This window comes from Amblyomma americanum, chromosome 7 (genome assembly GCF_052857255.1).
Source record: "Amblyomma americanum isolate KBUSLIRL-KWMA chromosome 7, ASM5285725v1, whole genome shotgun sequence".
NCBI classification, from domain to species: Eukaryota; Metazoa; Arthropoda; class Arachnida; order Ixodida; family Ixodidae; genus Amblyomma; species Amblyomma americanum.
The window spans coordinates 158,474,298-158,500,279 of NC_135503.1; the positions used below are offsets into that span (position 1 = coordinate 158,474,298).

Consider the following 25,982-nt stretch of genomic DNA (forward strand, 5'->3'; position numbering starts at 1 on the left):
GAAAGACAGACCTGCAAAGCGAGCAGAATGAACAGCGTAGGCCGAAACAGCCAGAGCCCACCTATTACTGTCGAATTCGTGAGCGAAAGAATCCATCTGTAACGACACAAATACGGCAAGCAATGCGCCCAACATGAACGCTAGACGTGAATCGCGAGCAGCACGAAAAGCGGGGGATTTATCAGCGATAACCACCCCTTTGGCATCGAGATCGTGAGCGACGCAGTCCAAATGCAGCAAAACAATTACGTCCAGCGATGCGTCCGGCATGAAAGACAGACCTGCACCGCGAGCAGAATGAACAGCGTAGGCTGAAACAGCCAGAGCCGACCTATTACTATCGAATTCGTGAGCGAAAGAATCCATCTGTAACGACACAAATACGGCAAGCAATGCGCCCAACATGAACGCTAGACGTGAATCGCGAGCAGCACGAAAAGCGGGGGATTTATCAGCGATAACCACCCCTTTGGCATCGAGATCGTGAGCGACGCAGTCCAAATGCAGCAAAACAATTACGTCCAGCGATGCGTCCGACATGAAAGACAGACCTGCACCGCGAGCAGAATGAACAGCGTAGGCTGAAACAGCCAGAGCCCACCTATTACTATCGAATTCGTGAGCGAAAGAATCCATCTGTAACGACACAAATACGGCAAGCAATGCGCCCAACATGAACGCTAGACGTGAATCGCGAGCAGCACGAAAAGCGGGGGATTTATCAGCGATAACCACCCCTTTGGCATCGAGATCGTGAGCGACGCAGTCCAACTGCAGCAAAACAAATACGTCCAGCGATGCGTCCGGCATGAAAGACAGACCTGCACCGCGAGCAGAATGAACAGCGTAGGCTGAAACAGCCAGAGCCGACCTATTACTATCGAATTCGTGAGCGAAAGAATCCATCTGTAACGACACAAATACGGCAAGCAATGCGCCCAAACGTGAACGCTAGACGTGAATCGCGAGCAGCATGAAAAGCGGGGGATTTAACAGCGATAACCACCCCTTTGGCATCGAGATCGTGAGCGACGCAGTCCAACTGCAGCAAAACAATTACGTCCAGTGATGCGTCCGACATGAAAGACAGACCTGCACCGCGAGCAGAATGAACAGCGTAGGCCGAAACAGCCAGAGCCGACCTATTACTGTCGAATTCGTGAGCGAAAGAATCCATCTGTAACGACACAAATATGGCAAGCAATGCGCCCAACATGAACGCTAGACGTGAATCGCGAGCAGCACGAAAAGCGGGGGATTTATCAGCGATAACCACCCCTTTGGCATCGAGATCGTGAGCGACGCAGTCCAACTGCAGCAAAACAAATACGTCCAGCGATGCGTCCGGCATGAAAGACAGACCTGCACCGCGAGCAGAATGAACAGCGTAGGCTGAAACAGCCAGAGCCGACCTATTACTATCGAATTCGTGAGCGAAAGAATCCATCTGTAACGACACAAATACGGCAAGCAATGCGCCCCACATGAACGCTAGACGTGAATCGCGAGCAGCATGAAAAGCGGGGGATTTAACAGCGATAACCACCCCTTTGGCATCGAGATCGTGAGCGACGCAGTCCAACTGCAGCAAAACAATTACGTCCAGTGATGCGTCCGATATGAAAGACATACCTGCAAAGCGAGCAGAATGAACAGCGTAGGCCGAAACAGCCAGAGCCGACCTATTACTATCGAATTCGTGAGCGAAAGAATCCATCTGTAACAACACAAATACGGCAAGCAATGCGCCCAACATGAACGCTAGACGTGAATCGCGAGCAGCACGAAAAGCGGGGGATTTATCAGCGATAACCACCCCTTTGGCATCGAGATCGTGAGCGACGCAGTCCAACTGCAGCAAAACAAATACGTCCAGCGATGCGTCCGGCATGAAAGACAGACCTGCACCGCGAGCAGAATGAACAGCGTAGGCTGAAACAGCCAGAGCCGACCTATTACTATCGAATTCGTGAGCGAAAGAATCCATCTGTAACGACACAAATACGGCAAGCAATGCGCCCAAACGTGAACGCTAGACGTGAATCGCGAGCAGCATGAAAAGCGGGGGATTTAACAGCGATAACCACCCCTTTGGCATCGAGATCGTGAGCGACGCAGTCCAACTGCAGCAAAACAATTACGTCCAGTGATGCGTCCGACATGAAAGACAGACCTGCACCGCGAGCAGAATGAACAGCGTAGGCCGAAACAGCCAGAGCCGACCTATTACTGTCGAATTCGTGAGCGAAAGAATCCATCTGTAACGACACAAATATGGCAAGCAATGCGCCCAACATGAACGCTAGACGTGAATCGCGAGCAGCACGAAAAGCGGGGGATTTATCAGCGATAACCACCCCTTTGGCATCGAGATCGTGAGCGACGCAGTCCAACTGCAGCAAAACAAATACGTCCAGTGATGCGTCCGACATGAAAGTCAGACCTGCACCGCGAGCAGAATGAACAGCGTAGGCCGAAACAGCCAGAGCCGACCTATTACTATCGAATTCGTGAGCGAAAGAATCCATCTGTAACAACACAAATACGGCAAGCAATGCGCCCAACATGAACGCTAGACGTGAATCGCGAGCAGCATGAAAAGCGGGGGATTTAACAGCGATAACCACCCCTTTGGCATCGAGATCGTGAGCGACGCAGTCCAACTGCAGCAAAACAATTACGTCCAGTGATGCGTCCGATATGAAAGACATACCTGCAAAGCGAGCAGAATGAACAGCGTAGGCCGAAACAGCCAGAGCCCACCTATTACTGTCGAATTCGTGAGCGAAAGAATCCATCTGTAACGACACAAATACGGCAAGCAATGCGCCCAACATGAACGCTAGACGTGAATCGCGAGCAGCACGAAAAGCGGGGGATTTATCAGCGATAACCACCCCTTTGGCATCGAGATCGTGAGCGACGCAGTCCAACTGCAGCAAAACAAATACGTCCAGCGATGCGTCCGGCATGAAAGACAGACCTGCACCGCGAGCAGAATGAACAGCGTAGGCTGAAACAGCCAGAGCCGACCTATTACTATCGAATTCGTGAGCGAAAGAATCCATCTGTAACGACACAAATACGGCAAGCAATGCGCCCAACATGAACGCTAGACGTGAATCGCGAGCAGCACGAAAAGCGGGGGATTTAACAGCGATAACCACCCCTTTGGCATCGAGATCGTGAGCGACGCAGTCCAACTGCAGCAAAACAATTACGTCCAGTGATGCGTCCGGCATGAAAGACAGACCTGCACCGCGAGCAGAATGAACAGCGTAGGCTGAAACAGCCAGAGCCGACCTATTACTATCGAATTCGTGAGCGAAAGAATCCATCTGTAACAACACAAATACGGCAAGCAATGCGCCCAACATGAACGCTAGACGTGAATCGCGAGCAGCATGAAAAGCGGGGGATTTAACAGCGATAACCACCCCTTTGGCATCGAGATCGTGAGCGACGCAGTCCAACTGCAGCAAAACAATTACGTCCAGTGATGCGTCCGATATGAAAGACATACCTGCAAAGCGAGCAGAATGAACAGCGTAGGCTGAAACAGCCAGAGCCCACCTATTACTGTCGAATTCGTGAGCGAAAGAATCCATCTGTAACGACACAAATACGGCAAGCAATGCGCCCAACATGAACGCTAGACGTGAATCGCGAGCAGCATGAAAAGCGGGGGATTTAACAGCGATAACCACCCCTTTGGCATCGAGATCGTGAGCGACGCAGTCCAACTGCAGCAAAACAATTACGTCCAGTGATGCGTCCGACATGAAAGACAGACCTGCACCGCGAGCAGAATGAACAGCGTAGGCTGAAACAGCCAGAGCCGACCTATTACTATCGAATTCGTGAGCGAAAGAATCCATCTGTAACAACACAAATACGGCAAGCAATGCGCCCAACATGAACGCTAGACGTGAATCGCGAGCAGCACGAAAAGCGGGGGATTTAACAGCGATAACCACCCCTTTGGCATCGAGATCGTGAGCGACGCAGTCCAACTGCAGCAAAACAATTACGTCCAGCGATGCGTCCGGCATGAAAGACAGACCTGCACCGCGAGCAGAATGAACAGCGTAGGCTGAAACAGCCAGAGCCGACCTATTACTATCGAATTCGTGAGCGAAAGAATCCATCTGTAACGACACAAATACGGCAAGCAATGCGCCCAACATGAACGCTAGACGTGAATCGCGAGCAGCACGAAAAGCGGGGGATTTATCAGCGATAACCACCCCTTTGGCATCGAGATCGTGAGCGACGCAGTCCAACTGCAGCAAAACAAATACGTCCAGCGATGCGTCCGGCATGAAAGACAGACCTGCACCGCGAGCAGAATGAACAGCGTAGGCTGAAACAGCCAGAGCCGACCTATTACTATCGAATTCGTGAGCGAAAGAATCCATCTGTAACGACACAAATACGGCAAGCAATGCGCCCAACATGAACGCTAGACGTGAATCGCGAGCAGCATGAAAAGCGGGGGATTTAACAGCGATAACCACCCCTTTGGCATCGAGATCGTGAGCGACGCAGTCCAACTGCAGCAAAACAATTACGTCCAGTGATGCGTCCGGCATGAAAGACAGACCTGCACCGCGAGCAGAATGAACAGCGTAGGCTGAAACAGCCAGAGCCGACCTATTACTATCGAATTCGTGAGCGAAAGAATCCATCTGTAACAATACAAATACGGCAAGCAATGCGCCCAACATGAACGCTAGACGTGAATCGCGAGCAGCACGAAAAGCGGGGGATTTAACAGCGATAACCACCCCTTTGGCATCGAGATCGTGAGCGACGCAGTCCAACTGCAGCAAAACAATTACGTCCAGTGATGCGTCCGGCATGAAAGACAGACCTGCACCGCGAGCAGAATGAACAGCGTAGGCTGAAACAGCCAGAGCCGACCTATTACTATCGAATTCGTGAGCGAAAGAATCCATCTGTAACAACACAAATACGGCAAGCAATGCGCCCAACATGAACGCTAGACGTGAATCGCGAGCAGCATGAAAAGCGGGGGATTTAACAGCGATAACCACCCCTTTGGCAATCGAGATCGTGAGCGACGCAGTCCAACTGCAGCAAAACAATTACGTCCAGTGATGCGTCCGATATGAAAGACATACCTGCAAAGCGAGCAGAATGAACAGCGTAGGCTGAAACAGCCAGAGCCCACCTATTACTGTCGAATTCGTGAGCGAAAGAATCCATCTGTAACGACACAAATACGGCAAGCAATGCGCCCAACATGAACGCTAGACGTGAATCGCGAGCAGCATGAAAAGCGGGGGATTTAACAGCGATAACCACCCCTTTGGCATCGAGATCGTGAGCGACGCAGTCCAACTGCAGCAAAACAATTACGTCCAGTGATGCGTCCGACATGAAAGACAGACCTGCACCGCGAGCAGAATGAACAGCGTAGGCTGAAACAGCCAGAGCCGACCTATTACTATCGAATTCGTGAGCGAAAGAATCCATCTGTAACAACACAAATACGGCAAGCAATGCGCCCAACATGAACGCTAGACGTGAATCGCGAGCAGCACGAAAAGCGGGGGATTTAACAGCGATAACCACCCCTTTGGCATCGAGATCGTGAGCGACGCAGTCCAACTGCAGCAAAACAATTACGTCCAGCGATGCGTCCGGCATGAAAGACAGACCTGCACCGCGAGCAGAATGAACAGCGTAGGCTGAAACAGCCAGAGCCGACCTATTACTATCGAATTCGTGAGCGAAAGAATCCATCTGTAACAACACAAATACGGCAAGCAATGCGCCCAACATGAACGCTAGACGTGAATCGCGAGCAGCACGAAAAGCGGGGGATTTATCAGCGATAACCACCCCTTTGGCATCGAGATCGTGAGCGACGCAGTCCAACTGCAGCAAAACAATTACGTCCAGTGATGCGTCCGATATGAAAGACATACCTGCAAAGCGAGCAGAATGAACAGCGTAGGCCGAAACAGCCAGAGCCCACCTATTACTGTCGAATTCGTGAGCGAAAGAATCCATCTGTAACGACACAAATACGGCAAGCAATGCGCCCAACATGAACGCTAGACGTGAATCGCGAGCAGCACGAAAAGCGGGGGATTTATCAGCGATAACCACCCCTTTGGCATCGAGATCGTGAGCGACGCAGTCCAACTGCAGCAAAACAAATACGTCCAGCGATGCGTCCGGCATGAAAGACAGACCTGCACCGCGAGCAGAATGAACAGCGTAGGCTGAAACAGCCAGAGCCGACCTATTACTATCGAATTCGTGAGCGAAAGAATCCATCTGTAACGACACAAATACGGCAAGCAATGCGCCCAACATGAACGCTAGACGTGAATCGCGAGCAGCATGAAAAGCGGGGGATTTAACAGCGATAACCACCCCTTTGGCATCGAGATCGTGAGCGACGCAGTCCAACTGCAGCAAAACAATTACGTCCAGTGATGCGTCCGGCATGAAAGACAGACCTGCACCGCGAGCAGAATGAACAGCGTAGGCTGAAACAGCCAGAGCCGACCTATTACTATCGAATTCGTGAGCGAAAGAATCCATCTGTAACAACACAAATACGGCAAGCAATGCGCCCAACATGAACGCTAGACGTGAATCGCGAGCAGCACGAAAAGCGGGGGATTTAACAGCGATAACCACCCCTTTGGCATCGAGATCGTGAGCGACGCAGTCCAACTGCAGCAAAACAATTACGTCCAGTGATGCGTCCGGCATGAAAGACAGACCTGCACCGCGAGCAGAATGAACAGCGTAGGCTGAAACAGCCAGAGCCGACCTATTACTATCGAATTCGTGAGCGAAAGAATCCATCTGTAACAACACAAATACGGCAAGCAATGCGCCCAACATGAACGCTAGACGTGAATCGCGAGCAGCATGAAAAGCGGGGGATTTAACAGCGATAACCACCCCTTTGGCATCGAGATCGTGAGCGACGCAGTCCAACTGCAGCAAAACAATTACGTCCAGTGATGCGTCCGATATGAAAGACATACCTGCAAAGCGAGCAGAATGAACAGCGTAGGCTGAAACAGCCAGAGCCCACCTATTACTGTCGAATTCGTGAGCGAAAGAATCCATCTGTAACGACACAAATACGGCAAGCAATGCGCCCAACATGAACGCTAGACGTGAATCGCGAGCAGCATGAAAAGCGGGGGATTTAACAGCGATAACCACCCCTTTGGCATCGAGATCGTGAGCGACGCAGTCCAACTGCAGCAAAACAATTACGTCCAGTGATGCGTCCGACATGAAAGACAGACCTGCACCGCGAGCAGAATGAACAGCGTAGGCTGAAACAGCCAGAGCCGACCTATTACTATCGAATTCGTGAGCGAAAGAATCCATCTGTAACAACACAAATACGGCAAGCAATGCGCCCAACATGAACGCTAGACGTGAATCGCGAGCAGCACGAAAAGCGGGGGATTTAACAGCGATAACCACCCCTTTGGCATCGAGATCGTGAGCGACGCAGTCCAACTGCAGCAAAACAATTACGTCCAGCGATGCGTCCGGCATGAAAGACAGACCTGCACCGCGAGCAGAATGAACAGCGTAGGCTGAAACAGCCAGAGCCGACCTATTACTATCGAATTCGTGAGCGAAAGAATCCATCTGTAACAACACAAATACGGCAAGCAATGCGCCCAACATGAACGCTAGACGTGAATCGCGAGCAGCACGAAAAGCGGGGGATTTATCAGCGATAACCACCCCTTTGGCATCGAGATCGTGAGCGACGCAGTCCAACTGCAGCAAAACAAATACGTCCAGCGATGCGTCCGGCATGAAAGACAGACCTGCACCGCGAGCAGAATGAACAGCGTAGGCTGAAACAGCCAGAGCCGACCTATTACTATCGAATTCGTGAGCGAAAGAATCCATCTGTAACGACACAAATACGGCAAGCAATGCGCCCAACATGAACGCTAGACGTGAATCGCGAGCAGCACGAAAAGCGGGGGATTTATCAGCGATAACCACCCCTTTGGCATCGAGATCGTGAGCGACGCAGTCCAACTGCAGCAAAACAAATACGTCCAGCGATGCGTCCGGCATGAAAGACAGACCTGCACCGCGAGCAGAATGAACAGCGTAGGCTGAAACAGCCAGAGCCGACCTATTACTATCGAATTCGTGAGCGAAAGAATCCATCTGTAACAACACAAATACGGCAAGCAATGCGCCCAACATGAACGCTAGACGTGAATCGCGAGCAGCACGAAAAGCGGGGGATTTAACAGCGATAACCACCCCTTTGGCATCGAGATCGTGAGCGACGCAGTCCAACTGCAGCAAAACAATTACGTCCAGCGATGCGTCCGGCATGAAAGACAGACCTGCACCGCGAGCAGAATGAACAGCGTAGGCTGAAACAGCCAGAGCCGACCTATTACTATCGAATTCGTGAGCGAAAGAATCCATCTGTAACAACACAAATACGGCAAGCAATGCGCCCAACATGAACGCTAGACGTGAATCGCGAGCAGCACGAAAAGCGGGGGATTTATCAGCGATAACCACCCCTTTGGCATCGAGATCGTGAGCGACGCAGTCCAACTGCAGCAAAACAAATACGTCCAGCGATGCGTCCGGCATGAAAGACAGACCTGCACCGCGAGCAGAATGAACAGCGTAGGCTGAAACAGCCAGAGCCGACCTATTACTATCGAATTCGTGAGCGAAAGAATCCATCTGTAACGACACAAATACGGCAAGCAATGCGCCCAACATGAACGCTAGACGTGAATCGCGAGCAGCATGAAAAGCGGGGGATTTAACAGCGATAACCACCCCTTTGGCATCGAGATCGTGAGCGACGCAGTCCAACTGCAGCAAAACAAATACGTCCAGCGATGCGTCCGGCATGAAAGACAGACCTGCACCGCGAGCAGAATGAACAGCGTAGGCTGAAACAGCCAGAGCCGACCTATTACTATCGAATTCGTGAGCGAAAGAATCCATCTGTAACGACACAAATACGGCAAGCAATGCGCCCAACATGAACGCTAGACGTGAATCGCGAGCAGCATGAAAAGCGGGGGATTTAACAGCGATAACCACCCCTTTGGCATCGAGATCGTGAGCGACGCAGTCCAACTGCAGCAAAACAATTACGTCCAGTGATGCGTCCGGCATGAAAGACAGACCTGCACCGCGAGCAGAATGAACAGCGTAGGCTGAAACAGCCAGAGCCGACCTATTACTATCGAATTCGTGAGCGAAAGAATCCATCTGTAACAACACAAATACGGCAAGCAATGCGCCCAACATGAACGCTAGACGTGAATCGCGAGCAGCACGAAAAGCGGGGGATTTATCAGCGATAACCACCCCTTTGGCATCGAGATCGTGAGCGACGCAGTCCAACTGCAGCAAAACAAATACGTCCAGCGATGCGTCCGGCATGAAAGACAGACCTGCACCGCGAGCAGAATGAACAGCGTAGGCTGAAACAGCCAGAGCCGACCTATTACTATCGAATTCGTGAGCGAAAGAATCCATCTGTAACGACACAAATACGGCAAGCAATGCGCCCAACATGAACGCTAGACGTGAATCGCGAGCAGCATGAAAAGCGGGGGATTTAACAGCGATAACCACCCCTTTGGCATCGAGATCGTGAGCGACGCAGTCCAACTGCAGCAAAACAATTACGTCCAGTGATGCGTCCGGCATGAAAGACAGACCTGCACCGCGAGCAGAATGAACAGCGTAGGCTGAAACAGCCAGAGCCGACCTATTACTATCGAATTCGTGAGCGAAAGAATCCATCTGTAACAACACAAATACGGCAAGCAATGCGCCCAACATGAACGCTAGACGTGAATCGCGAGCAGCACGAAAAGCGGGGGATTTAACAGCGATAACCACCCCTTTGGCATCGAGATCGTGAGCGACGCAGTCCAACTGCAGCAAAACAATTACGTCCAGTGATGCGTCCGGCATGAAAGACAGACCTGCACCGCGAGCAGAATGAACAGCGTAGGCTGAAACAGCCAGAGCCGACCTATTACTATCGAATTCGTGAGCGAAAGAATCCATCTGTAACAACACAAATACGGCAAGCAATGCGCCCAACATGAACGCTAGACGTGAATCGCGAGCAGCATGAAAAGCGGGGGATTTAACAGCGATAACCACCCCTTTGGCATCGAGATCGTGAGCGACGCAGTCCAACTGCAGCAAAACAATTACGTCCAGTGATGCGTCCGATATGAAAGACATACCTGCAAAGCGAGCAGAATGAACAACGTAGGCTGAAACAGCCAGAGCCCACCTATTACTGTCGAATTCGTGAGCGAAAGAATCCATCTGTAACGACACAAATACGGCAAGCAATGCGCCCAACATGAACGCTAGACGTGAATCGCGAGCAGCATGAAAAGCGGGGGATTTAACAGCGATAACCACCCCTTTGGCATCGAGATCGTGAGCGACGCAGTCCAACTGCAGCAAAACAATTACGTCCAGTGATGCGTCCGACATGAAAGACAGACCTGCACCGCGAGCAGAATGAACAGCGTAGGCTGAAACAGCCAGAGCCGACCTATTACTATCGAATTCGTGAGCGAAAGAATCCATCTGTAACAACACAAATACGGCAAGCAATGCGCCCAACATGAACGCTAGACGTGAATCGCGAGCAGCACGAAAAGCGGGGGATTTAACAGCGATAACCACCCCTTTGGCATCGAGATCGTGAGCGACGCAGTCCAACTGCGGCAAAACAATTACGTCCAGTGATGCGTCCGGCATGAAAGACAGACCTGCACCGCGAGCAGAATGAACAGCGTAGGCTGAAACAGCCAGAGCCGACCTATTACTATCGAATTCGTGAGCGAAAGAATCCATCTGTAACAACACAAATACGGCAAGCAATGCGCCCAACATGAACGCTAGACGTGAATCGCGAGCAGCACGAAAAGCGGGGGATTTATCAGCGATAACCACCCCTTTGGCATCGAGATCGTGAGCGACGCAGTCCAACTGCAGCAAAACAATTACGTCCAGCGATGCGTCCGGCATGAAAGACAGACCTGCACCGCGAGCAGAATGAACAGCGTAGGCTGAAACAGCCAGAGCCGACCTATTACTATCGAATTCGTGAGCGAAAGAATCCATCTGTAACGACACAAATACGGCAAGCAATGCGCCCAACATGAACGCTAGACGTGAATCGCGAGCAGCACGAAAAGCGGGGGATTTATCAGCGATAACCACCCCTTTGGCATCGAGATCGTGAGCGACGCAGTCCAACTGCAGCAAAACAATTACGTCCAGCGATGCGTCCGGCATGAAAGACAGACCTGCACCGCGAGCAGAATGAACAGCGTAGGCTGAAACAGCCAGAGCCGACCTATTACTATCGAATTCGTGAGCGAAAGAATCCATCTGTAACAACACAAATACGGCAAGCAATGCGCCCAACATGAACGCTAGACGTGAATCGCGAGCAGCACGAAAAGCGGGGGATTTAACAGCGATAACCACCCCTTTGGCATCGAGATCGTGAGCGACGCAGTCCAACTGCAGCAAAACAATTACGTCCAGCGATGCGTCCGGCATGAAAGACAGACCTGCACCGCGAGCAGAATGAACAGCGTAGGCTGAAACAGCCAGAGCCGACCTATTACTATCGAATTCGTGAGCGAAAGAATCAATCTGTAACAACACAAATACGGCAAGCAATGCGCCCAACATGAACGTTAGACGTGAATCGCGAGCAGCACGAAAAGCGGGGGATTTAACAGCGATAACCACCCCTTTGGCATCGAGATCGTGAGCGACGCAGTCCAACTGCAGCAAAACAATTACGTCCAGTGATGCGTCCGGCATGAAAGACAGACCTGCACCGCGAGCAGAATGAACAGCGTAGGCCGAAACAGCCAGAGCCGACCTATTACTATCGAATTCGTGAGCGAAAGAATCCATCTGTAACGACACAAATACGGCAAGCAATGCGCCCAACATGAATGCTAGACGTGAATCGCGAGCAGCATGAAAAGCGGGGGATTTAACAGCGATAACCACCCCTTTGGCATCGAGATCGTGAGCGACGCAGTCCAACTGCAGCAAAACAATTACGTCCAGTGATGCGTCCGACATGAAAGAAAGACCTGCACCGCGAGCAGAATGAACAGCGTAAGCCGAAACAGCCAGAGCCGACCTATTACTATCGAATTCGTGAGCGAAAGAATTCATCTGTAACAACACAAATACGGCAAGCAATGCGCCCAACATGAACGCTAGACGTGAATCGCGAGCAGCATGAAAAGCGGGGGATTTAACAGCGATAACCACCCCTTTGGCATCGAGATCGTGAGCGACGCAGTCCAACTGCAGCAAAACAATTACGTCCAGTGATGCGTCCGACATGAAAGAAAGACCTGCACCGCGAGCAGAATGAACAGCGTAAGCCGAAACAGCCAGAGCCGACCTATTACTATCGAATTCGTGAGCGAAAGAATTCATCTGTAACAACACAAATACGGCAAGCAATGCGCCCAACATGAACGCTAGACGTGAATCGCGAGCAGCATGAAAAGCGGGGGATTTAACAGCGATAACCACCCCTTTGGCATCGAGATCGTGAGCGACGCAGTCCAACTGCAGCAAAACAATTACGTCCAGTGATGCGTCCGACATGAAAGACAGACCTGCAAAGCGAGCAGAATGAACAGCGTAGGCCGAAACAGCCAGAGCCCACCTATTACTGTCGAATTCGTGAGCGAAAGAATCCATCTGTAACGACACAAATACGGCAAGCAATGCGCCCAACATGAACGCTAGACGTGAATCGCGAGCAGCACGAAAAGCGGGGGATTTATCAGCGATAACCACCCCTTTGGCATCGAGATCGTGAGCGACGCAGTCCAACTGCAGCAAAACAAATACGTCCAGTGATGCGTCCGACATGAAAGACAGACCTGCACCGCGAGCAGAATGAACAGCGTAGGCCGAAACAGCCAGAGCCGACCTATTACTATCGAATTCGTGAGCGAAAGAATCCATCTGTAACGACACAAATACGGCAAGCAATGCGCCCAACATGAACGCTAGACGTGAATCGCGAGCAGCATGAAAAGCGGGGGATTTATCAGCGATAACCACCGCTTTGGCATAGAGATCGTGAGCGACGCAGTCCAACTGCAGCAAAACAATTACGTCCAGTGATGCGTCCGACATGAAAGACAGACCTGCACCGCGAGCAGAATGAACAGCGTAGGCCGAAACAGCCAGAGCCGACCTATTACTATCGAATTCGTGAGCGAAAGAATTCATCTGTAACAACACAAATACGGCAAGCAATGCGCCCAACATGAACGCTAGACGTGAATCGCGAGCAGCACGAAAAGCGGGGGATTTATCAGCGATAACCACCCCTTTGGCATCGAGATCGTGAGCGACGCAGTCCAACTGCAGCAAAACAATTACGTCCAGCGATGCGTCCGGCATGAAAGACAGACCTGCACCGCGAGCAGAATGAACAGCGTAGGCTGAAACAGCCAGAGCCGACCTATTACTGTCGAATTCGTGAGCGAAAGAATCCATCTGTAACGACACAAATACGGCAAGCAATGCGCCCAACATGAACGCTAGACGTGAATCGCGAGCAGCATGAAAAGCAGGGGATTTAACAGCGATAACCACCCCTTTGGCATCGAGATCGTGAGCGACGCAGTCCAACTGCAGCAAAACAATTACGTCCAGTGATGCGTCCGACATGAAAGAAAGACCTGCACCGCGAGCAGAATGAACAGCGTAAGCCGAAACAGCCAGAGCCGACCTATTACTATCGAATTCGTGAGCGAAAGAATTCATCTGTAACAACACAAATACGGCAAGCAATGCGCCCAACATGAACGCTAGACGTGAATCGCGAGCAGCATGAAAAGCGGGGGATTTAACAGCGATAACCACCCCTTTGGCATCGAGATCGTGAGCGACGCAGTCCAACTGCAGCAAAACAATTACGTCCAGTGATGCGTCCGACATGAAAGACAGACCTGCAAAGCGAGCAGAATGAACAGCGTAGGCCGAAACAGCCAGAGCCCACCTATTACTGTCGAATTCGTGAGCGAAAGAATCCATCTGTAACGACACAAATACGGCAAGCAATGCGCCCAACATGAACGCTAGACGTGAATCGCGAGCAGCACGAAAAGCGGGGGATTTATCAGCGATAACCACCCCTTTGGCATCGAGATCGTGAGCGACGCAGTCCAACTGCAGCAAAACAAATACGTCCAGTGATGCGTCCGACATGAAAGACAGACCTGCACCGCGAGCAGAATGAACAGCGTAGGCCGAAACAGCCAGAGCCGACCTATTACTATCGAATTCGTGAGCGAAAGAATCCATCTGTAACGACACAAATACGGCAAGCAATGCGCCCAACATGAACGCTAGACGTGAATCGCGAGCAGCATGAAAAGCGGGGGATTTATCAGCGATAACCACCGCTTTGGCATAGAGATCGTGAGCGACGCAGTCCAACTGCAGCAAAACAATTACGTCCAGTGATGCGTCCGACATGAAAGACAGACCTGCACCGCGAGCAGAATGAACAGCGTAGGCCGAAACAGCCAGAGCCGACCTATTACTATCGAATTCGTGAGCGAAAGAATCCATCTGTAACGACACAAATACGGCAAGCAATGCGCCCAACATGAACGCTAGACGTGAATCGCGAGCAGCATGAAAAGCGGGGGATTTATCAGCGATAACCACCCCTTTGGCATCGAGATCGTGAGCGACGCAGTCCAACTGCAGCAAAACAATTACGTCCAGTGATGCGTCCGACATGAAAGACAGACCTGCACCGCGAGCAGAATGAACAGCGTAGGCCGAAACAGCCAGAGCCGACCTATTACTGTCGAATTCGTGAGCGAAAGAATCCATCTGTAACGACACAAATACGGCAAGCAATGCGCCCAACATGAACGCTAGACGTGAATCGCGAGCAGCATGAAAAGCGGGGGATTGATCAGCGATAACCACCGCTTTGGCATAGAGATCGTGAGCGACGCAGTCCAACTGCAGCAAAACAATTACGTCCAGTGATGCGTCCGACATGAAAGACAGACCTGCACCGCGAGCAGAATGAACAGCGTAGGCTGAAGCAGCCAGAGCCGACCTATTACTATCGAATTCGTGAGCGAAAGAATCCATCTGTAACGACACAAATACGGCAAGCAATGCGCCCAACATGAACGCTAGACGTGAATCGCGAGCAGCATGAAAAGCGGGGGATTTATCAGCGATAACCACCCGTTTGGCATCGAGATCGTGAGCGACGCAGTCCAACTGCAGCAAAACAATTACGTCCAGTGATGCGTCCGACATGAAAGACAGACCTGCACCGCGAGCAGAATGAACAGCGTAGGCTGAAGCAGCCAGAGCCGACCTATTACTATCGAATTCGTGAGCGAAAGAATCCATCTGTAACGACACAAATACGGCAAGCAATGCGCCCAACATGAACGCTAGACGTGAATCGCGAGCAGCATGAAAAGCGGGGGATTTAACAGCGATAACCACCCCTTTGGCATCGAGATCGTGAGCGACGCAGTCCAACTGCAGCAAAACAATTACGTCCAGTGATGCGTCCGACATGAAAGACAGACCCGCAAAGCGAGCAGAATGAACAGCGTAGGCCGAAACAGCCAGAGCCCACCTATTACTGTCGAATTCGTGAGCGAAAGAATCCATCTGTAACGACACAAATACGGCAAGCAATGCGCCCAACATGAACGCTAGACGTGAATCGCGAGCAGCACGAAAAGCGGGGGATTTATCAGCGATAACCACCCCTTTGGCATCGAGATCGTGAGCGACGCAGTCCAACTGCAGCAAAACAAATACGTCCAGCGATGCGTCCGGCATGAAAGACAGACCTGCACCGCGAGCAGAATGAACAGCGTAGGCTGAAACAGCCAGAGCCGACCTATTACTATCGAATTCGTGAGCGAAAGAATCCATCTGTAACGACACAAATACGGCAAGCAATGCGCCCAAACATGAACGCTAGACGTGAATCGCGAGCAGCATGAAAAGCGGGGGATTTAACAGCGATAACCACCCCTTTGGCATCGAGATCGTGAGCGACGCAGTCCAACTGCAGCAAAACAATTACGTCCAGTGATGCGTCCGACATGAAAGACAGACCTGCACCGCGAGCAGAATGAACAGCGTAGGCCGAAACAGCCAGAGCCGACCTATTACTGTCGAATTCGTGAGCGAAAGAATCCATCTGTAACGACACAAATACGGCAAGCAATGCGCCCAACATGAACGCTAGACGTGAATCGCGAGCAGCATGAAAAGCGGGGGATTTATCAGCGATAACCACCCCTTTGGCATCGAGATCGTGAGCGACGCAGTCCAACTGCAGCAAAACAATTACGTCCAGTGATTCGTCCGGCATGAAAGACAGACCTGCACCGCGAGCAGAATGAACAGCGTAGGCTGAAACAGCCAGAGCCGACCTATTACTATCGAATTCGTGAGCGAAAGAATCCATCTGTAACGACACAAATACGGCAAGCAATGCGCCCAACATGAACGCTAGACGTGAATCGCGAGCAGCATGAAAAGCGGGGGATTTATCAGCGATAACCACCCCTTTGGCATCGAGATCGTGAGCGACGCAGTCCAACTGCAGCAAAACAATTACGTCCAGTGATTCGTCCGACATGAAAGACAGACCTGCACCGCGAGCAGAATGAACAGCGTAGGCCGAAACAGCCAGAGCCGACCTATTACTATCGAATTCGTGAGCGAAAGAATCCATCTGTAACGACACAAATACGGCAAGCAATGCGCCCAACATGAACGCTAGACGTGAATCGCGAGCAGCATGAAAAGCGGGGGATTTATCAGCGATAACCACCCCTTTGGCATCGAGATCGTGAGCGACGCAGTCCAACTGCAGCAAAACAATTACGTCCAGTGATTCGTCCGACATGAAAGACAGACCTGCACCGCGAGCAGAATGAACAGCGTAGGCCGAAACAGCCAGAGCCGACCTATTACTATCGAATTCGTGAGCGAAAGAATAAATCTGTAACGACACAAATACGGCAAGCAATGCGCCCAACATGAACGCTAGACGTGAATCGCGAGCAGCATGAAAAGCGGGGGATTTATCAGCGATAACCACCCCTTTGGCATCGAGATCGTGAGCGACGCAGTCCAACTGCAGCAAAACAATTACGTCCAGTGATTCGTCCGACATGAAAGACAGACCTGCACCGCGAGCAGAATGAACAGCGTAGGCCGAAACAGCCAGAGCCGACCTATTACTATCGAATTCGTGAGCGAAAGAATCCATCTGTAACGACACAAATACGGCAAGCAATGCGCCCAACATGAACGCTAGACGTGAATCGCGAGCAGCATGAAAAGCGGGGGATTTATCAGCGATAACCACCCCTTTGGCATCGAGATCGTGAGCGACGCAGTCCAACTGCAGCAAAACAATTACGTCCAGTGATTCGTCCGACATGAAAGACAGACCTGCACCGCGAGCAGAATGAACAGCGTAGGCTGAAACAGCCAGAGCCGACCTATTACTATCGAATTCGTGAGCGAAAGAATCCATCTGTAACGACACAAATACGGCAAGCAATGCGCCCAACATGAACGCTAGACGTGAATCGCGAGCAGCATGAAAAGCGGGGGATTTATCAGCGATAACCACCCCTTTGGCATCGAGATCGTGAGCGACGCAGTCCAACTGCAGCAAAACAATTACGTCCAGTGATTCGTCCGACATGAAAGACAGACCTGCACCGCGAGCAGAATAAACAGCGTAGGCCGAAACAGCCAGAGCCGACCTATTACTGTCGAATTCGTGAGCGAAAGAATCCATCTGTAACGACACAAATACGGCAAGCAATGCGCCCAACATGAACGCTAGACGAGAATCGCGAGCAGCATGAAAAGCGGGGGATTGATCAGCGATAACCACCCCTTTGGCATCGAGATCGTGAGCGACGCAGTCCAACTGCAGCAAAACAATTACGTCCAGTGATGCGTCCGACATGAAAGACAGACCTGCACCGCGAGCAGAATGAACAGCGTAGGCTGAAACAGCCAGAGCCGACCTATTACTGTCGAATTCGTGAACGAAAGAATAAATCTGTAACGACACAAATACGGCAAGCAATGCGCCCAACATGAACGCTAGACGTGAATCGCGAGCAGCATGAAAAGCGGGGGATTTATCAGCGATAACCACCCCTTTGGCATCGAGATCGTGAGCGACGCAGTCCAACTGCAGCAAAACAATTACGTCCAGTGATTCGTCCGACATGAAAGACAGACCTGCACCGCGAGCAGAATGAACAGCGTAGGCCGAAACAGCCAGAGCCGACCTATTACTGTCGAATTCGTGAACGAAAGAATAAATCTGTAACGACACAAATACGGCAAGCAATGCGCCCAACATGAACGCTAGACGAGAATCGCGAGCAGCATGAAAAGCGGGGGATTGATCAGCGATAACCACCCCTTTGGCATCGAGATCGTGAGCGACGCAGTCCAACTGCAGCAAAACAATTACGTCCAGTGATGCGTCCGACATGAAAGACAGACCTGCACCGCGAGCAGAATGAACAGCGTAGGCCGAAACAGCCAGAGCCGACCTATTACTATCGAATTCGTGAGCGAAAGAATCCATCTGTAACGACACAAATACGGCAAGCAATGCGCCCAACATGAACGCTAGACGTGAATCGCGAGCAGCATGAAAAGCGGGGGATTTATCAGCGATAACCACCCCTTTGGCATCGAGATCGTGAGCGACGCAGTCCAACTGCAGCAAAACAATTACGTCCAGTGATGCGTCCGACATGAAAGACAGACCTGCACCGCGAGCAGAATAAACAGCGTAGGCCGAAACAGCCAGAGCCGACCTATTACTGTCGAATTCGTGAGCGAAAGAATCCATCTGTAACGACACAAATACGGCAAGCAATACGCCCAACATGAACGCTAGACGTGAATCGCGAGCAGCATGAAAAGCGGGGGATTTATCAGCGATAACCACCCCTTTGGCATCGAGATCGTGAGCGACGCAGTCCAACTGCAGCAAAACAATTACGTCCAGTGATGCGTCCGACATGAAAGACAGACCTGCACCGCGAGCAGAATGAACAGCGTAGGCTGAAGCAGCCAGAGCCGACCTATTACTATCGAATTCGTGAGCGAAAGAATCCATCTGTAACGACACAAATACGGCAAGCAATGCGCCCAACATGAACGCTAGACGTGAATCGCGAGCAGCATGAAAAGCGGGGGATTTATCAGCGATAACCACCCCTTTGGCATCGAGATCGTGAGCGACGCAGTCCAACTGCAGCAAAACAATTACGTCCAGTGATGCGTCCGACATGAAAGACAGACCTGCACCGCGAGCAGAATGAACAGCGTAGGCTGAAGCAGCCAGAGCCGACCTATTACTATCGAATTCGTGAGCGAAAGAATCCATCTGTGACGACACAAATACGGCAAGCAATGCGCCCAACATGAACGCTAGACGTGAATCGAGAGCAGCATGAAAAGCGGGGGATTTATCAGCGATAACCACCCCTTTGGCATCGAGATCGTGAGCGACGCAGTCCAACTGCAGCAAAACAATTACGTCCAGTGATGCGTCCGACATGAAAGACAGACCTGCACCGCGAGCAGAATGAACAGCGTAGGCTGAAGCAGCCAGAGCCGACCTATTACTATCGAATTCGTGAGCGAAAGAATCCATCTGTAACGACACAAATACGGCAAGCAATGCGCCCAACATGAACGCTAGACGTGAATCGCGAGCAGCATGAAAAGCGGGGGATTTATCAGCGATAACCACCCCTTTGGCATCGAGATCGTGAGCGACGCAGTCCAACTGCAGCAAAACAATTACGTCCAGTGATGCGTCCGACATGAAAGACAGACCTGCACCGCGAGCAGAATGAACAGCGTAGGCTGAAGCAGCCAGAGCCGACCTATTACTATCGAATTCGTGAGCGAAAGAATCCATCTGTAACGACACAAATACGGCAAGCAATGCGCCCAACATGAACGCTAGACGTGAATCGCGAGCAGCATGAAAAGCGGGGGATTTATCAGCGATAACCACCCCTTTGGCATCGAGATCGTGAGCGACGCAGTCCAACTGCAGCAAAACAATTACGTCCAGTGATGCGTCCGACATGAAAGACAGACCTGCACCGCGAGCAGAATGAACAGCGTAGGCCGAAACAGCCAGAGCCGACCTATTACTATCGAATTCGTGAGCGAAAGAATCCATCTGTAACGACACAAATACGGCAAGCAATGCGCCCAACATGAACGCTAGACGTGAATCGCGAGCAGCATGAAAAGCGGGGGATTTATCAGCGATAACCACCCCTTTGGCATCGAGATCGTGAGCGACGCAGTCCAACTGCAGCAAAACAATTACGTCCAGTGATGCGTCCGACATGAAAGACAGACCTGCACCGCGAGCAGAATGAACAGCGTAGGCTGAAGCAGCCAGAGCCGACCTATTACTATCGAATTCGTGAGCGAAAGAATCCATCTGTAACGACACAAATACGGCAAGCAATGCGCCCAACATGAACGCTAGACGTGAATCGCGAGCAGCATGAAAAGCGGGGGATTTATCAGCGATAACCACCCCTTTGGCATCGAGATCGTGAGCGACGCAGTCCAACTGCCGCAAAACAAATACGTCCAGCGATGCGTCCGACATGAACGACAGACCTGCACCGCGAGCAGAATGAACAGCGTAGGCCGAAACAGCCAGAGCCGACCTATTACTATCGAATTCGTGAGCGAAAGAATTCATCTGTAACGACACAAATACGGCAAGCAATGCGCCCAACATGAACGCTAGACGTGAATCGCGAGCAGCATGAAAAGCGGGGGATTCAACAGCGATGACCACTCCTTTGGCATCGAGACCGTGAGCGACGGAGTCCAACTGCAGCAAAACAAATACGTCCAGCGATGCGTCCAACATGAAAGATAGACCTGAACCGCGAGCAGCATGAACTGCGTAAGCTCAAACAGCAAGAACCGTGTTTTACTATCGAATTCGTGAGCGAAGAAGTCCATCTGTAACGACACAAATACGGCAAGCAATTCGCCCAGTCTGAAAGCTAGACCTGAATCGCGAGCAGCATGGAAAGCGGGGGATTCAACAGCGATGACCACTCCTTGGGCATCGAGACCGTGAGCGACGGAGTCCAATTCAAGTGCAGCAAAACAAATACGTCCAGCGATGCGTCCAACATGAAAGATAGACCTGAACCGCGAGCAGCATGAACTGCGTAAGCTCAAACAGCAAGAACCGTGTTTTACTATCGAATTCGTGAGCGAAGAAGTCCATCTGTAACGACACAAATACGGCAAGCAATTCGCCCAGTCTGAAAGCTAGACCTGAATCGCGAGCAGCATGGAAAGCGGGGGATTCAACAGCGATGACCACTCCTTTGGCATCGAGACCGTGAGCGACGGAGTCCAATTCAAGTGCAGCAAAACAAATACGTCCAGCGATGCGTCCAACATGAAAGATAGACCTGAACCGCGAGCAGCATGAACTGCGTAAGCTCAAACAGCAAGAACCGTGTTTTACTATCGAACTCGTGAGCGAAGAAGTCCATCTGTAACGACACAAATACGGCAAGCAATTCGCCCAGTCTGAAAGCTAGACCTGAATCGCGAGCAGCATGGAAAGCGGGGGATTCAACAGCGATGACCACTCCTTGGGCATCGAGACCGTGAGCGACGGAGTCCAACTGCAGCAAAACAAATACGTCCAGCGATGCGTCCAACATGAAAGATAGACCTGAACCGCGAGCAGCATGAACTGCGTAAGCTCAAACAGCAAGAACCGTGTTTTACTATCGAACTCGTGAGCGAAGAAGTCCATCTGTAACGACACAAATACGGCAAGCAATTCGCCCAGTCTGAAAGCTAGACCTGAATCGCGACCAGCATGGAAAGCGGGGGATTCAACAGCGATGACCACTCCTTTGGCATCGAGACCGTGAGCGACGGAGTCCAATTCAAGTGCAGCAAAACAAATACGTCCAGCGATGCGTCCAACATGAAAGATTGACCTGAACCGCGAGCAGCATGAACTGCGTAACCTCAAACAGCAAGAACCGCTCTTTTACTATCGAATTCTTGAGCGAAGAAGTCCATCTGTAACGACACAAATACGGCAAGCAATCCGCCCAACATGAAAGCTAGACGAGAATCGCGAGCAGCATGAAAAGCGGGGGATTCAACAGCGATAACCACCCCTTTGGCATCGAGTTCGTGAGCGACGGAGTCCAACTGCAGCAAAACAAATACGTCCAGCGATGCGCCCAACATGAAAGATTGACCTGAACCGCGAGCAGCATGAACAGCGTGGGGTCCAACAGCAAGAACCGCTCTTTTACTATCGAATTCGTTAGCGAAGGAGTCCATCTGTAGCGACACAAATACGGCAAGCAATGCGTGCAACATGAAAGCTAGAACTGAATCGTGAAAAGCATGAACTGCGGGGAATACAACATCGATAACCACCCCTTTAGCGTCGAGTTCACGAGCGACGGAGTCCAACTGCAACAAAACAAATACATCCAGCGATGCGCCCAACATGAAAGATAGACCTGCATCGCGAGCAGATAAAAACAGAGTAAGCTCAAACAGAAAGGACCGCTCTTTTAGTATCGAATTCGTGAGCGAAGGAGTCCATCTGTAACGACACAAATACGGCAAGCAATGCACCCAACATGAAAGCTAGACGTGAATTGCGAGCAGCATGAGATGCGGGGGCTCCAACAGCGATAGCCACCCCTTTAGCGTCGAGTTCACGAGCGACGGAGTCCAACTGCAACAAAACAAATACATCCAGCGATGCGCCCAACATGAAAGATAGACCTGCATCGCGAGCAGATAAAAACAGAGTAAGCTCAAACAGCAAGGACCGCTCTTTTAGTATCGAATTCGTGAGCGAAGGAGTCCATCTGTAACGACACAAATACGGCAAGCAATGCACCCAACATGAAAGCTAGACGTGAATTGCGAGCAGCATGAGATGCGGGGGCTCCAACAGCGATAGCCACCCCTTTAGCGTCGAGTTCACGAGCGACGGAGTCCAACTGCAACAAAACAAATACATCCAGCGATGCGCCCAACATGAAAGATAGACCTGCATCGCGAGCAGCAAGAACAGCGTGGGATCAAGCAGCAAGAACCGCACATTTACTATCGAATTCGTGAGCGAAAGAGTCCATCTGTAACAACACAAATGCGGAACGGAATGCGCGCAACATGAAAGCTAGATGTATATTGCATGCGAGCAGCATGTACAGCGGGTATCGAGCGGTATGAACCGCCTCTTCGGAATCGGGTTCGTAAGCGAAGGAGTCCAACTGCAACAAAAAATCCTGCAGCAGTGAGCAAGATGAGAGCTAGACCTCCAACGCGATCAACGTAAACATGGGGGCTCAAACAATATGAAGCGTAACTTTCCAGTCGAGCCTGCGAACGAGTCTGACTACAACCACGTCGACAGGCCACGAAATGCGCGCAACATCAAACCTGCACCTGCAGAATATAGTAGAGCTGGCATGGTGGGCATGAGGCAACAAGAAGCACAGCTTTCGTAGCCTACGAGCGAAGGAGTCCATCTACAACTATGCCAAACAGCATTTACTGCCAAGAAAGACTGCAGTCGCTCACGCTTCGCACCAAATCACCCATAAAAAACACGGCTGACAACTGAAGAACGACCACTGACCTTAGAAAGTCGCGGATCAAGCAAATTATCGAAGTTCACCCGGCTGATCCTGTGCACCCAAACCTTTCGGCGAGCCGCGTTACTTATTCCGGACGGAATTGCAAAAAATCTTTTCCCACTGCCTCCTTAGTTGTTGCATCAATACGCACAAAAAAGCTCGGCACCGCCGCAATGCGTAGACGCCGTGAAAGATGGAAAAACACTTCCCGCCAAAACTGTTGCACAGAAAGAAAACGAAGTGCGACTCCTACCCCCGACAATGGCGCCGTCGTCTGCTGCGGAGCGAAAAAGAGCCGCTAACACGTGACCAGGGCGCCTCGGCCAATGGGAGGCTCGAGTATCCGGCGGCGCGCTAGGAGAGGAGGGAAGACGGAAAGTTCAAAGCTTTTCGTTACTTTTGCTTCATTGAGGGGCTTTAATTGCTAAAGCTGTCGTTTACACTGGCTGCGCCTTCACCCAAAGAAAGCGGGTGACTTCCGGCACACATTTTGGCGTGCAGCTCGGACAGCGAGGGCCCCTCCCGAGTTTTCGTTGATACGGGGATACGGTTGGAAAGCAATTTCACTGCAGCGCTGCTTGGGCAGCTCAGACAGCCATAATGGATGCGGCATTCGTCTTTCGCGTATAGCAAGGTATTTAAGACCGGAAGCTGTTTATGGGACACCTTCCGCAAAAAATGGAAAGGAAAAGAAAAGGAAGAGGCGGTTCTCTGTGGAACTGTGCCCTGAGCGAAGGGATATGCGGGAGGCAGTGAAAGAAAGAAGACAGAGGCGGCGTACTTTCGGCCACTTGCCGCCAAGCGCACAGAGGCGGCTTTGGCCGAGACCTCCTCGTCCTGAGCAACCGACCGAACTTGGCCGCCGAGTCAAGGAGCTTACCTTGGGCTCTGGCCTGGGCCTAGCGTACATGAAGTGGACGCGGATGCCCTCGATGGTGGTGTGGTAGTGCGCGTAGGCGTTGAGGCGCTGCTCCTGGGCGCGCCAGTCGAAGCGGTCCTTCCAGTGGTCCACCACGCGGCGTAGCTCGTGCGCGTTGAAGCCGTACTCGAAGCGGCTGTCTCGCAGCGGCTCCACGAACCGCGTGGCCGCCAGCCGCCGGCGCAGGTCCGCGAGGGCCTCCTCCGGCGCGTGCACCGTGAAGCGGTAGATGGTCGGATCGTCCTCGGGCGCGGCGCGCACTGCAACGCAGGTCAGGGCAGGCGTTTGCTCTAGGTCTCGTGGTTACAGACGGATTGCTTCAGGTGCTCTGTGCTGCGATATGAAGCAATGGAGCACTCAGCGGCGCACTCCTGTCGGGACACACATCGTGTTTATAGCGTTGTTCACCCAAGGGTGACACCGCCCTTGTACCCTGACACAGCAGCTCAGCTCCCCCTGCACTTAGGAGACTCCGAGGACGAGTCCATGCAGCTTTCTTGTCCCTAAATGCTAGTCCCATGGTTCTTCCTTAGTAATGGCAAGGTCCGAATACACAACAGCCAATTTTATGTCATCACATCGGATATTTTTGTGATGTTTTTCTCTTGAACTTGTGTTAACAACAAAAGTTTTAGTATAACAACAGAATTTTGTGTAGTTAATACAGAAAAGCACTACAGTACTAGAGACTACAGGAAAGTACGGCAGAAGTTACAGTACCACAAATATTACCTAGAAATATTTGGGGTTGCGACAGAACATTTTGTCCTATTTTATGACACGCTTCTGTCGTTCTTTTCCTCTGGGTTGGGCTAATTTGTATGCGGAAGCACAGGCCCATCAGTTGCCACTGTCGTGCTAACTGAAAAATGGCTTCTTCAGACTGCGTTGATGTTTGTCCGGCAACAAGTGACGCATTTATTGCTGAAAAACTTGGATTTAAAAATACAGCTTTCTTTTCGCGCCCTTCATTCAGACTCGTGACGTCAAGATCGAAAAGAACTCTACAAACTAAATAATGGCCGCGTTTGGGCGAGTTGGTTTTCCATGCTGAACTTAAAAGCGCAAAAAACAAGGACATAGAATAGGACGACAACACGAGCGCTCACTCCCAACTGATTTTTTCATGCAAGAAACGGAATTTTATACTCTCAATAATGCCTGCAAGGCATTACCACAGAGTGTTGAAAGATAGATAAGTCATCGAGCGTCACACTTGAAAGATG

The 25,982-nt window shown here is 51.2% G+C and overlaps 1 protein-coding gene across 2 annotated transcripts in view; it reads right to left on the bottom strand.

The window, feature by feature from the left end:
• The window catches only part of LOC144096716 (epoxide hydrolase 1-like), a 159,664-nt gene that overhangs the window by 103,708 nt on the left and 29,974 nt on the right, over positions 1 to 25,982 (bottom strand). For both annotated transcript variants that reach the window (XM_077629558.1, XM_077629557.1), the window contains exon 3: positions 24,718 to 25,016. In XM_077629558.1, coding sequence (XP_077485684.1) covers positions 24,718 to 25,016 — 299 coding nt within the window. The remainder of the gene's footprint in view (positions 1 to 24,717; positions 25,017 to 25,982) is intronic.